Genomic DNA, 14,257 nt, shown 5'->3' on the forward strand with positions numbered 1-14,257 from the left:
TCCACACTGCAATTACGCACAAAAGATTTGACTTATTTTTGTGGCGTGTCGGTGTTTAATTCATTTTTTTTATTATTTCAAAATATTACAGTTATAAAATATACTTTTAAAACAACCTTTAGCCTAAAAAAACTGCCCATTTTTTGGATGTAACTAACGTATGACCACAAAAAAATGTAAAATATATTAAATCGATGGGGTTTTTTTATTATTTTTTACACAGTGTATGTATTTAAAAAGCATTATCTCTTATTTGCTGGAGGAATAAACACTCTGAGGCGTCAATCAACTGGAAGAAAACAATCAGGAAAAAACCAATTAAAAAGGTGGCCACAAAACATGTAAACACTGCCATCTGGTGGTCACACTGAGATACAACAAGAAAACATATTTCAAAGATTAAAAAACGACAGTTGTTGCTCCAGTTTCTTCATTTTTTGAATGGCTAAGTGTTAAAATGTCAAAGTTGTGCAATGCTGATAAATGACAAGACTAGTAGGTTACAATTAGTATAATCAATCAGTGATAACTTGGGAATTACGTGCTAAGTATTATTCTGTAAACGGTCCTCTCTCGCTCTATTGGCGGTGACAGTGTTGCTTTTAGCGGTCATATTCTTTTGGAAACTCCTCACAACGCTCCATAATAATTCCGTACTCGTTTTTTGTCAAATACGCCAGCCGGGATGGCTACTTTTTTGAGCGGAAGTAGAATAATATGACGTCAAACGCCCATTTTCGTGTGAGCGCGCAGTGGGGACAAAGCCAAGAACCAGACTTGACAAAGCTAGCTTATCACCACCGTTGCAGTACGGTTTAGTTCTATTTGGGGAATTTAGGCTTTTCCTGGGTTGGTTGAGCCACTTTCGCAGAACACCCCCCACATGTTGTTACTGATTGTGGCTTTGAGTTTCGGAGTTAAACGCAGGCAAACAAGTAAACGTTTATCACGTCATTTTGCAACATTGGCATCAATCAGCTCTCCATTAGCCAGGTTGTGTTATCATCCCGCTGTGTAAAACGAACAATCACACTCTCTCGCTCTGTCTCGCACACACACACGCACACACACGCACGCACACGCAGACTCTTCCCTGCAAGCTGTGTCTAGTAGGCCGTCAAATTAAATCAGGTAAACGTGAAATCACATCACAGCCATCACACACACAGTAAATAGAATCAATGCAAAAGTGCAGACGACACAGTTGGAGCGGAAACACCGGCAGGACGAAAATCACTGGTCTGATGACCTAAAGCTTTTCTCGGAGGAAAACCACAATCAATACTGAAATGTTCACATTTAGGAAAAGAGACAAATAAATGTAAAAGGACCTGACAGATGCTAATCAGGAAGTAATGCCTTACCCAACTGGTCGTAGAAGCCTTCACTTCCACATGACAGCAATTTTACACAGTATGAGCAATCCGTCTATTATCATGCACATGCAAAATCAATGTGTCTCACTACACGCCACATTATCTAATTCATGCGATCACTCCTACCGCCAGTTATTAACAATAACCACCACCATGCATCATGAAAATAAACACAATGACTGGAAATAATACACAAAGCCCACTGTTTGCTTGCTCATGCACGAGCATTGGCACCCACACAATATACATGCCACACTACATAATTAATGTTATTGTTATTAATGATAGCCACCGCCTTGCATAATGGAAATACACAGAATGACTGGAAATAATACAAAAAAGTCCACTGTAGGCTCACTCTAACACGAGCACACGCATGTGAGCAACTTCGACACGGCATATAACTATGTGATCGTTCCTCCTGCCAGTTATTAATGATAGCCACCGCCTTGCATAATGGAAATACACAGAATGACTGGAAATAATACAAAAAAGTCCACTGTAGGCTCACTCTAACACGAGCACACGCATGTGAGCAACTTCGACACGGCATATAACTATGTGATCGTTCCTCCTGCCAGTTATTAATGATAGCCACCGCCTTGCATAATGGAAATACACAGAATGACTGGAAATAACACACAAAGTCAACAGTAGGCTCACTCTAACACGAGCACACGCATGTGAGCGACATCGACACGGCATGTGATCATTCCTCCCGCCAGTTATTAATGATAGCCACCGCCTTGCATAGTGGAAATAAACAGAATGACTGGAAATAACACACAAAGTCCACAGTTCAATTGCTCATGCGCAGGGACCTGTGCCCGAGCGACAGACACGCCATCCTATATAATTAACGTGATCACTCCTCCCGCCGGTTATTAATGATAACCACCTTGCAAAACACAAATAAACAGAATAACTGGAAATGATACACAAAGTCAACAGCAGGCTCACTGTAGCACGAGCACATGCATGTGAGCAACATGGAGACGGCATCTATTTCATGTGATCGCCACGCCTGCCAATTATTCATGCTAACTGCTACAAAGGCAATAAATGGAAAGGCTGTAAAGGGTTGCAGCTCATGCACAAGGTGGACGTGACCGTGATCAAGGTGATCGCTCCTCCTGCCAGTTGTTGTTGATAACCGTCGCCCTGCATAATGAACAGAAACAAACAGAATGAGTGGAAGTAATGAAAAAGTCCACAGTGGGCTAGCTCACGCACATGCACATCCACATGCACATGCACGTGCACATGGACATGTATCAGCACTCCAGTGACGCGTGTTCATCTCTCATCCGCGCCTGACATCTTCTGTCGTCTACTCGAATGCCTTGTACGAGCACTAACCTCGCCAGGGATCGTTAATTAATTTGCGCTCATGGAAGCTTCTTTCCCTCCCGTGGAGAGTCATGATTGGAGCCACTTACAAACCAATGAGAAGGCTTGAAAACGCAGCGTGAGTCCATTCGGTGGCCACGCCAACTCGTTCAAGTGTGATTTTCTGGGAATCATTTACATGTTCCCTTCTTTCACCCCTGAGACTCTTTCAGTCCGGAAGTGCTGATAACGTCGCAAAATGAGGACACCAATTCTATTCCATAACCATCACCACCGGCGAGATTCATGAGGCCATCTTTGTCACCGCAAACGAGAGAAACAACCGCAAATAAACAATGAGAATATTTACATGCGCCACATAAATCCTTTTCTGAAGCGGCCATATTATTCAATTTTATATCTGCTACACAAGTATTGTTTTTTTTTGTTTTTTTTAGATGTTTTTAACTGGTAGAAAAAATAAATAAAAATAAGAAATAGTTTTGTCTTTTTTTTTTTAAATCTTGTGTTTTAATTTTTATTCCGTTTTGAACTGTTTATGGAAATAATATAATAATAAAAAATGAAAATTTGAAAAAAAATATACATCTTAAATAATAGAATTAGATATTACGAACAAAAAACGGGTAATTAGGCTACGCTATTACAACGTTAACGATAATAAAGTTATACTCGACTGAATAAAAGTAAATTTTATTTTTATTACGAAAAAACAACGAATGTTTACTAGAACAAATATTATTTATATTATATTAATATGACAACAACAAATGATCCTTTTATGAGAAACAAGTCAGAATCGTCAAGACTAAATTCATTTCACAAGACCAAAGTCATAATATTAGTTATAAAATAATGAGAATGTTTGTTGAATAAAGTCATGAATATATATATATATATATATAATATATAAATAAAAATATATAAATAAAAATAAATATATATATATATACACACCAAAAAAAACCTCATAATTTTATAATGTAATAATAGGAGACAAAAAAAAGAATTTAATGAGAATGAAGTCATTATATTACAAGATGTGAAGTGCAAATATTACAAGAAAAGTCACAATTTTACTCAAATGAAGTCATAACAGTACAAGACTAAAAGTGTAATATTACCACAAAAAAAAGGCATAATTTTACTGGAATCCAACTATCACAAGTATAAAGTTGTAACGTTACAAAGAAAAAAAAAGTCTTAATTTAATTTGACAATAAATTCCTAACAGTCCAAGAACAAAGTTGAAATATTACAAGAAAAAGTAACAACTTTATGACAATAAATTCATAATATTACAAAAAAATGGTTTCATGAGAATAAATGTACCAAATAAGATTATAATATCGCAAGAAAAAACAAACCCTTTTGACTGTGGAAAAACAATATGTTTTATTTTATTTATATTATATTATATTTATTATATTTTATTTTATTTTATTATATTTTATTTTATTTTATAATAAGTCATCATATGAAGAGGAAAGTAACTGCAATTTTACCAGAATAAGTTTGTAATATTGCAAGAAAAAAAAGTCATAATTTTACTCGAATAAAGTTACAAAAATAGGAGAAAAAAATTTGATTTTTCCTAGAATAAATTCATTATACTCCAAGAATAAGGCGGTAATATTACAAAAGTCATACGTTTACTTGAATAAAACTATATATTTTATGTTAATAGTCATAATATTAACAGAAAAATAACTGCAATTTTACAAGAATAAGTTTGTAATATTGCATGAAAAATAATCATAATTTTACTGGAATAAAGTTACAAAAATAGGAGGAAAAAATGTGATTTTTCCTAGAATAAAGTCATTATACTCCAAGAATAAGGCGGTAATATTACAAAAGTCATACATTTACTAGAATAAAGTCATAATATAACAAGAATAAAGTTGTAATATTACAAGAAAAATACATTTTATTAGAATAATATAATATAATATAATATAATATAATATAATATAATATAATATAATATAATACAAGACTATAAAGTCATTCGTTAATTTTCTATGCCGCTTAAACCTCACTAGGGTCGTGAGGGTATGCTGGAGCCTATCCCAGCTGACTTTGGGCGGGAGGAGGGGTACACCCTCGACTGGTCGCCAGTCCAGATTTCAGATAAAATAAGGATAGTACAAAAAAAACCCAAGATAAGATTGGATATCGCGCTACTGAAGTCACTCCATGGTAGCATCATGACAATGTGAGCACAGCGTGTGTCTCGGCACAGCCCGCCCTGACCTGTTGACCCCGGACGTGTTGGTCACATCATGTTCCCTCCGCAGAGCGAAGGACACACGTCGCAACTAACGACCGCAGCGTCCCCTCCACGTGTCCGTGTGCGAGCGTGTCTTCCGCCCTGTAATAGGCTGAGCATTAAGGGGTCGTGATGATGAAGTTAACGCCAGCGGGGGGGCGTGGAGGGGGTTGGGGGTGCAAGCTGCTCAGCTTTTATGTCCCTGGCCTTAAATATACGTCTTCGCCGTTTGCGTTAAATCAGCTCAATTTGCCTGGCGGTGCAAAGCGGGCAGGAAATGAAAGCAATTTTTTGCTAATGTGGCCACAAAACAATATGACAGGCTTAAAAAAACAACATAATAGTATTTTATTTGGACGTCTGATCTATTTGCACACACGCCGCACGGTTTTATTAACTATGAAAACTGTTTATGATGTTCTTTCCAGCTTCACGAGCGAACAAATGGTCGACAATAAAAGAACATCTGGCGTATTTTGTATCGTTTGTATAAAAGATGCAATGTTTCTTAATGTCCTGTCTAAATCCAAACATTGCAGACAATTGTGCTGCTAAAAATGATGCGAGCAGTAGAAATACTTGCCGGACGGCGCCGATCGTTTTCATTAACTTCACACCCCGGAATAGCCTTCCACCCAGGCAATGTCCCGCCTCTGTTACTGCTGATTGTACCTCCAAAGGGGGGAAAATCGCTAGCGCAATTTCCTCCCGCTATTCTGTGGCGGTGCTGTTTAAGCAGAACGTCAGGAACACAAGAAAAAAATGGAAAAAATGTCAGCCTTTGCAGGCAGTGTGAAAGGGGCTGCTTAACTCCGAAGGCGGAAAATTGCCTGGTCAACTTCATTCGGTGTTGTACGGAAATGCAACACAGAAAAAGGTTGGAAAAACGCTGTCTCTTCCAAGCAGTGTGAAAGGAGCTACTGCCTTCAAAGCCGGGAAAAAAATGGCCGAGTCAATTTTGTGTCTTTTACAGGCAGCGTAAAAGGGGCGACTCGGAAAACATAAAACCGCCAGGTCAACTTTGTCCCCCTATTCTACATTGGTGCAGGTTTTAGAGGACAGCGTGATGGACTAATGGCAGCTTTTAAAAGCTGTGAAAAAGGGGCTCCTACCACCAACGATGGTCAATGGCAGCCCTAGTTTGTGTCTTATACAGAACAGCAACATAAGAGACAAAAAAAAATGGGAAAAAGCTTTTTTACATGGGGAGTAAAACAGGATAACCTCAAAAGCCAGAAAAATGCCAGCCCAACTTTTACGGGCAGTGTGAAAGGAGCTACTGCCTCCAAAGCTGAAAAACGGCCTTGATAACTTTGTTTCCCTGGTTTGTTTCACTTTTCATACAGAACTTCATCATGAAAAAAATGACGTCTTTGGATTTTAAATTTAAAATGACGTCAGTTTGAATGCGGCTAGAAAGACGTAAAAACTGCCAGGTTGACTTAATCCCCCGATTCCATATTGGTGCAGATTATAGAGGACGACGACACGAACTAAAGCCAGCTTTTCAAGGCTGTGTGAAAGGTGCTACCACCTCCAAAGATGTGCAGTTTATCCCGTTTTTTTTTACATGCAGAGTGAAACAAAATAATACCTTCAAAACTGAAAAAAACGGCAGGTAAACTTTGGTGCATTTCATACAGGAAAGCGACACGGAAAATAGGCGGGAAAGCCTGCAGTGTGAAAGGAGCATCTGCCTCCAAAGCCATAAAGAGTCAAACCTATTGATAAATTGCAACCGTCTGTTGCACGCTGCCAAATCAGGGGTCAAGCGGATGCACATAACAAACAACAGGAAGTGCACACCAAAATAAGAGAGCAGAACAGGAAATACAGAAATCACAGTGCGTGGCACTTTCAAAGGAAGCGTGAAAGGGGCTTGAACCCGACCTGATCAGCTTCATTCATGTGTTCTACACAACAGTCACACATAAAAGGGTTGGGAAAATGCCAGACCTTACAGGCAGTGAGAAAGGCGCTCGTGCCGGGTGAATTTAGTCCTCACAGTTTGGACGGTGCTGTTCATACAGAACAATATGGGAAAAACGACAGCTTTTTACAGGCAGTGTGAAAGAGGATAGCGCTGCCAAAGCTGGAAAGTTGTCGCGTCAACCTGGTTCTCTTTCAGTGCTGGCGGCATGAACACGCAACAGCCACACAGAACAAATCTGGAAAAAAGGCTGGCTTTTAGAGACAGTTTGAAAGGTGCTACTACATCCAAAGCCGGAAAACTGCCAGGTCAAGTTAATCTTCCCCTTCAGTGCTGACACTGTTTATACAGGGCGACACAGGGATAAAGGTGGGAAAAAGTTCTTTTTGTCATTCCTTCCAAGCGCTTCATTCAATCACGAGTATCATCTGCTCGTCCCTAATAAATTGTCTTGTTTGGCAGTAGGCTCGTCGAAGCGAGAGGCACGTAGGCGGAGACCTTGAGCGAAACTCCTGATTCCACTCAACTTTTTCCATCCTTCTACCGAAGCGAGCGGATCAGCGGAACCACAACTCGCTGCTATTAAGTGAGGGGGAAAAAACCCCAACACAAAATGTTCGCACCGTTGGCTGTGTCCAGCATTAAGACCGTTTGGCTCCACTGTTGCACACGTTTGTTCTTCCAAAAACCGCAACCACTGCAGCACTTGCACACCACCAGGGAAAGTAGATTTGCAGAGCCCGTCAGGGTTGGCCCGTGTGCGACCTGTTAGAACTGCAGGGCCAGAACCTTACAGTATAAGCACGCGAAACTTTTAACAGAGGCCATGCTAATGCTAACATATCTGCTGTTCCGTTTTGCTAATACTTGAAAGATCATAAAGCTCAGTTTGCATTCAAATTGTTTTGCAAGTTTTTATGGTAGACAATATCAGAAAGAATCCCAACATGCCCCAGGGGATACATGGTGGTCATCTTCCACCATGCAGCCCCACTTGAACAATGTTTTTAATCACGAATGTAGTTCGCACTGGCGTATGCCGCCATTTAAAAAAAAAAGTTCAATAAATATTTCAATTGATGTATGTTTTTAAATACTATTTTTAATATTTTTATCTCCAAATATCACTTTTTTAATTTATGTATTATATTTTAAACAAAATAGGACGCATAATCCCCAATATGATGCAACTACAAATGTCAACCGCAACAAGAAAGAAGACTATTAGAAGAAATATTTGTTTTTTTGCATTTATTTGTATATAAAAAAAAGTTAAGAAAATATTATGCACACCTATTTTTTTTTTTTTTTTTTGCATTTCTACATTTACTACATTTTTATAAATGTATGATGCAGTGAAAGAAATAAAGTCATAATGTTATCAGAAAGAAGTCAGAACAAACTTGTAATATTCTGAGGAAAAATTCGTAATATTACAAGAAAAACATTGTCAAAATAAAGTCCTAATATTACCAAAAATATATTTGCACTTTTACAACAATAAGTCATATTTTGGGATGATAAAGTCATAATAAAAAAAATTGCAAGATTAAAAACTTTGAAAATGACATCGCAATATTGTGAGGACAAATTTTGGAGATTATATTTTTAGGAGAATAATATTATAATAAATGATTTCTTAGTATACAGACGTAATATAATTAGGAAATCTGGAATGCAGTCTTTCCTCGCTCTATCTCGGTTCACCTTTCACAGATATTTTTAGTGTTTTTTTATGACAGCATGAGCTGTTACAGGCCGAACCTGGCCCTTTAAGAAGAATTGCATTGTGGGAAGTTGAGTGTCGGTCTGCACCGCCCATTGTTTTCTGCATCCTGACGCTATCCCCCGCGATACATGAGGAAACACTGTATATAAGCAATAACATTTTAATATTAAAAAAGTCAACTAACACCACTACAAAGTACAACCTAAATATTTTTGGAATAAATATTTGTCTTTTTTAGAAATATTTTCATTTTTTAATAGAAAATATTAGGCGCACCTCTGAGTATGATGAGAAACTGCATACAAGCACAATAAAAAAAAACTGGTTTCTAAATAAATATTTGTATTTTTGTATTTATTTTTTAAAATAATGATTTTTTTAAATAAACATTCATTTTAATTAACATTCATTTTAATAAACATAAACAAGAAAAATAAAAAAATAAATATATTTATTGCATTTTTATATTTCAGAATATTGTGCACATTTCTCAGTGTGCAGTACACGGCAACAAAAAATATTTTTTGGAATAAATATTTATATTTTGCTTTAATATTTGTATGTTTTAATAGGAATGATTCACACTTTGGTACGATGCGGCACACTTCAACACCGCTGCAAACTACATACAAACATAACAATATAAACTAAATATTTGCATTTTTCCTATTTATTTTTCATAAATATTTTCACATTTTAATAAAAGATATGAGAAAAATCTCTCCGTATGATGCAGTGCATGTCAATACCACCGCAAACTATAACCACAATAAATACGCCGGTGTCAAATATCTCGTGCAAGCGCACCTTATGTTGTGCCCAGTGGGTGTATTTGACTTGGACCGCCCTGTCTTCTCTTGATTTCCATTTGTCCACACGCACGTTGTCGAACATGTTGGGGAAATACCACAATGAGTGTCAGGTTGAGTGTAATTTGACAAAGTGTCCACTGACCTCTGCAGCAGCAGCAGCAGCAGCAGCCCGTGTTTCCATCCATTCACTTCTCCATACTGATCCAATCATGTCAAGACAATATGATTCTACGCGGAAAGATATTGGGTTGGCACTACACTTGTCAAGTCGTTTCAAGAAGAATATGAACCTTCTTGCTGCAGAAGCAATGCTAACCGCTGCATCATAGTGTCACTTCATTTACATCTCATGTAACGTAGTAGATCACAGCTAGGTTGTCAGGAGAAAAAAAAAAGAAAAAAAGGGAAAAACAGAAAGAGCAGTAGTTATACAAGTTTCCCCCACAACAATTGGTCTTTTTATAGTAAAGCTGCAACAACAAACGGCACTCCAAAAATGAAAACATTAGCCGTTAGATGTGTGTTAGTTTCGGCTAGACGAGCTAATGGAGATCTGCTGACCTCTAACGGTAAAGAGCGGTACTGCAACTACGACTCGATGACGTTGTGTTTACAACCGTTTCTGTTCATTTAAAACACCTGGACCTCTTATTTGACCAAATCTGTACGTGTTGTTTAATAATTTTCAAACGTATTTAAACATTTTCATGTGAATAATTTCATTAATAAAAGCAGCCTTCAGTATGATGCACCACCACTGCAAACTACATTAATAATTACCATAGTGCATCATAAAACATACCCCAAAATTGAGCATTATCTTTGCAAAAGCTTAAAATGTTTTGTAGTACACTGAACCAATGACCTTAATGTTGTAGCCATCTGGTACAGTCATGTAAAAAAATGATTAGCCCACCCTTTGTTTCATCAGTTTATTGATCCGTTCTAATGCCTGGTTCAACTAAAGGTACATTTGTTTGGACAACTATGATAACAAATATAGTTCATCAGAGTTTAATTTTCTCACAACTTCCACGGTTTTGTGATAACCAAAATCACTTACATGACTAGCTATAGCATTGTACTGGCAAAAAATGGAACTCTTATGAGCTACTTTTGTTGTCCTTGTTATATTTGTCCAAACAAAGGTACCTTTAGTGGTATCAGGCAATAAAATGAACAATAAACAGAAGAAACAAGGCTGGTCTAAACATTTTTTCCATGACTGTATAATTCCAGATATCAAACACACACAGGAAAGACCCAACACCAAAAAAAAGACGATATTTCTTTTTTTTTTTTTAATCACATTTCTAACAATTCCTTAAGTAACACAAACAGCCATCCACTCCCTGAAGAAAGGTGTTCCCCTCCACACAACATGGCTTTCTGTTCATCGACGAGTGAACGTGCACACAGCATGTGTAGCTGCACATGTATGATGAGACAGACACGGCGGCGAGCGCTGGCGGCGGCGGTTGGGAGGTTATTGGTCAAAAGTTCAGTCAGACTTGCTCCGCTCCGGCTCTCTGAAGAGACACTATGGATGTGGGAAGGCCGTTTTTCGTCTTCGTCGTCTTTGTCGCGTACAAAATTAAAACGAACCAAGTGCACGGGCAGCGAAGACAGACAGGAGGCGGCCTTCGGAGCTTTTACTCCAACACCACCGTGCCGCCTGCCGCCTGCAACGCCGCTTTCAGTTTCTCCGCCTCGTCTTTGGATACGTTGGCACGGATCTCCTGGGGAAGAGACTCCACTAGCTTCTTGGCCTGATGTGGAAGGGGGCACAGGCAAAAAAACCCAAAAAGACGCTGTTAGCTGACGTGTGCAATTCCTTCCCATTGGAAATAATCTGTTACAGACCAACAGGCGATGTTTTAAATAGCATGCAAGTGTCAAGAGGTTCAACATTGTCGAAAACATAGAAAGCAACAAAAATGTAAGTTGTATCACATTCGAAACACAAAACTATAAAAAAAAGCCTTCCTTAATGTTGATAAGTGATGCTGATGTTGTATATTTGCCTTCTCTTCTTACTGTCTGCTCTTAACCCCTGTGAGGCTTTGTTTGGCATAAAAGCCAAATAATAAGCAAATGGGCGTAATTTTCCTAAGAATATTAGTCAAATTGTAGGACCACCGGGGGTGTTGGACTGCGCGTGTACACTGCAGCAATGTAACATGATGGAAGATGTCCATGAAAAAGGTGAGCTTACCTGCACCAGGTTCAGGCCTTGGATGCAGTTCTTCACCTCCTTTATGAGTTTGACTTTCTCAGCCGCGTTGACTTCCGTTAGCTTGACGGTGAAGTGAGTCTGCTCCTTCTTGACGGGCGCCTCATCTTCGACGGCCTACATCCACATGGAGGGCGTGAGGCAACAATAAATACGAGCACGCAACAGAAGGTAGAACAACAATGCCGTTAGGAGGGAAGACACGTTCAGTGAGCCTCAAGGCTCATGTGTCTAAAATGTACATTTAAGATAGATACACACTTTATTCATCTCCAAGAGAAATTCCCTTTTTTTTTCCTGTGCGTGAATAAGCTGCTTGAAAGGCAGCCACACTCGCGCCGATGCCGACTAAAAACATAAATACATCAAATTAAAGTTCTATCCAACCTTATAATATACGAGCTGCTAGTTACCAGCAGGCATAGCTGAGGACAGCTATTTGGGGGCTTGTGTCAATGTGACCGTGACTGAAGATGAGAACGGATGTAAATAGCATTAGCGGCGCTAGCGGTAGCAGCATGCTAGCTAGTGACTGGGAAAGATTTTCAACACATCAGCAAAACATACGTACATTGTAGCGATCTAATTTATTCTATTTAAAAGCATTAAATGAATACAGACCCACAATCCACCAGTACGAGCCTGGAGTCCTTTCAGAGAGGTGCACCGCACAAATATGCACATTAGCACTCAATGACATCATCAAATCTTACCTTTGTGCATTCACTTATAGTATCAGCATTTGGGTCCAAATATGAGGTGAGGTTTTTTTGTTTGTTTGTTTGTTTTTTTAATCGTATCTTAACCCGTGTATCCAGATGTGCATCAAATTGTTTACCAGAGATTTACATCCCAACTTATAATAGATAAAACCTTCTATCTGTGATTAGCTATGAGTTAACTACGGATAAACTGCGATTCAATGTTTTAAAATTGAATTGTAATTGAATTGTAAAATGGATTGACAGCCCTAACATAAAATAGTGACTGTCAAAGTACACACCATAGTTCTTTTTATTCTTGTTACATTTATACTGTACACAAACAATTCAATTTTACAGGATATCTTTTTTTAAATATGGCTTACCTGAGTTCCAGGAGCAGCTGGTGCCGCCATGGCCCCCATTGGCATCATTCCGACATCCTTAATGTTCAAAGTTTTCTGTCACCGGAGGAAAAACAAAGCAGCATCAACACGAGAAGTCTAATTAAAAGCGTATTTTATTGTACTTTTACGCCATCGCAATATGCATCGTTACATAGTTGTAAGTGTCCTTTTCTGGTTATTGTATGTTTTCCAGAAATGACTTTCTGCAGGTGTCTGATTGGCTAAAAAGGTGTTGTGATTCGGAGTTATGGCGTGCACTTGACGGTCTGTGACTGTGGCTGATGGATAGACGTACCTTGAGGAGCTCATTTAGGTCCGAAACTTCTAACAAGGTGAGGCTGGCTATGTCGTTTACGAGCTGCTGGATTTTGGGGGAGTACTGTTTGGGGGAGCCGTCAAACGGAGGGGTGGCGAGGGCGTCTGACTGCGAGGCGGTGCTGGTTTTGAGGAGTCGAAGCGCACACAGCGCCGGTGTCTGCTGCTGAAGCTGTTGCCTGTGGGGAAAACAAAGATGCAGTAGTTCGTACAAGTACATAAGGAGGCCATAATTACAGCAAGGTCCCTTGTTACCCACCAATTGAACAAACGTGTTTATCAGCCATATAGGTTACAATTAAGGTTATCTATTAACTACATTCCGACATTAAACATGAGTGACCTTGATTGTCAACAGTATAAGTGGTTTATTTAGTGGGGGAAACACCAAATATGCTTAATTTGAATACCACGTCTAAAATAAGTGCAGGAAATATCCCATGACCTACAGTACATGCAGCTAGCATACATTAGTGCATTATCTGAAGTATGCTAGTTAGCTAAAACTAACTCAAGCGCTAAATGTATACTATAACATATATACAGTGTGTATAAACTTCATATTGCGTACGTAAGTTGTATGAACATGCTAAAGTCGTTGGTTTGAAACGCCAAAACACAAACAACAGTCGGCGGATGTCTGCCCTTGAAGAGGCATTCACTTGGATGCTGAGCTGCCCCTCCAGGTGTTACATGAGCGGCTAAGACCGGTGCAAACGTACCGGTGGATGCTCGCCGCGGCCCGCAGCGCCGTTCGGAGGCAGCGTCTGGTGCAGTACATGCTAGCGAGGGGGGGGTGGCTGAAGTCCTCAAGTCCCGGTGTTACCCTTCAATAAGCAGGCAAGGTTGGTCAGAGCCGAGCCTGTTCAGACGAGCGACTCTGCCTCAAAAAAAGCACATGGCGTCCTCAGTGAAACTGACCTACCCAGCATGCATTGCGCCAACTACGGGTGCCTGCGTAGACCACGGACAATAAGTTTGTTTTTTTAAAAGTCGTTGAAATTTATCAAACTTTACGTAATTGTTGTCTTTACACTGCAAAATAAACTGTTGAAAATAATCAGGTTACATACTTAAATGCTGTAGCACTCGAGTTTGCGATTTTAAAGCGCAAACGCTGCTTACTGCTCTC

The 14,257-nt window shown here is 39.1% G+C and overlaps 1 protein-coding gene across 1 annotated transcript; it reads right to left on the bottom strand.

Annotated features, from left to right (window-relative positions):
* Positions 1-10,451: 10,451 nt before the first annotated feature.
* On the bottom strand, positions 10,452-14,028 carry mrpl12 (mitochondrial ribosomal protein L12). Its single transcript, XM_054758893.1, has 5 exons — positions 13,848-14,028; positions 13,106-13,304; positions 12,790-12,864; positions 11,685-11,819; positions 10,452-11,238 (listed from the first exon to the last, which is right to left on the bottom strand). Exons 1-5 carry the CDS (start codon positions 13,904-13,906, stop codon positions 11,122-11,124), a joined length of 585 nt encoding a protein of 194 aa, XP_054614868.1. The 5' UTR covers positions 13,907-14,028; the 3' UTR covers positions 10,452-11,121.
* Between the last annotated feature and the right edge of the window lie 229 nt (positions 14,029-14,257).

Source organism: Dunckerocampus dactyliophorus, chromosome 18, assembly GCF_027744805.1.
Source record: "Dunckerocampus dactyliophorus isolate RoL2022-P2 chromosome 18, RoL_Ddac_1.1, whole genome shotgun sequence".
Lineage (NCBI taxonomy): Eukaryota > Metazoa > Chordata > Actinopteri > Syngnathiformes > Syngnathidae > Dunckerocampus > Dunckerocampus dactyliophorus.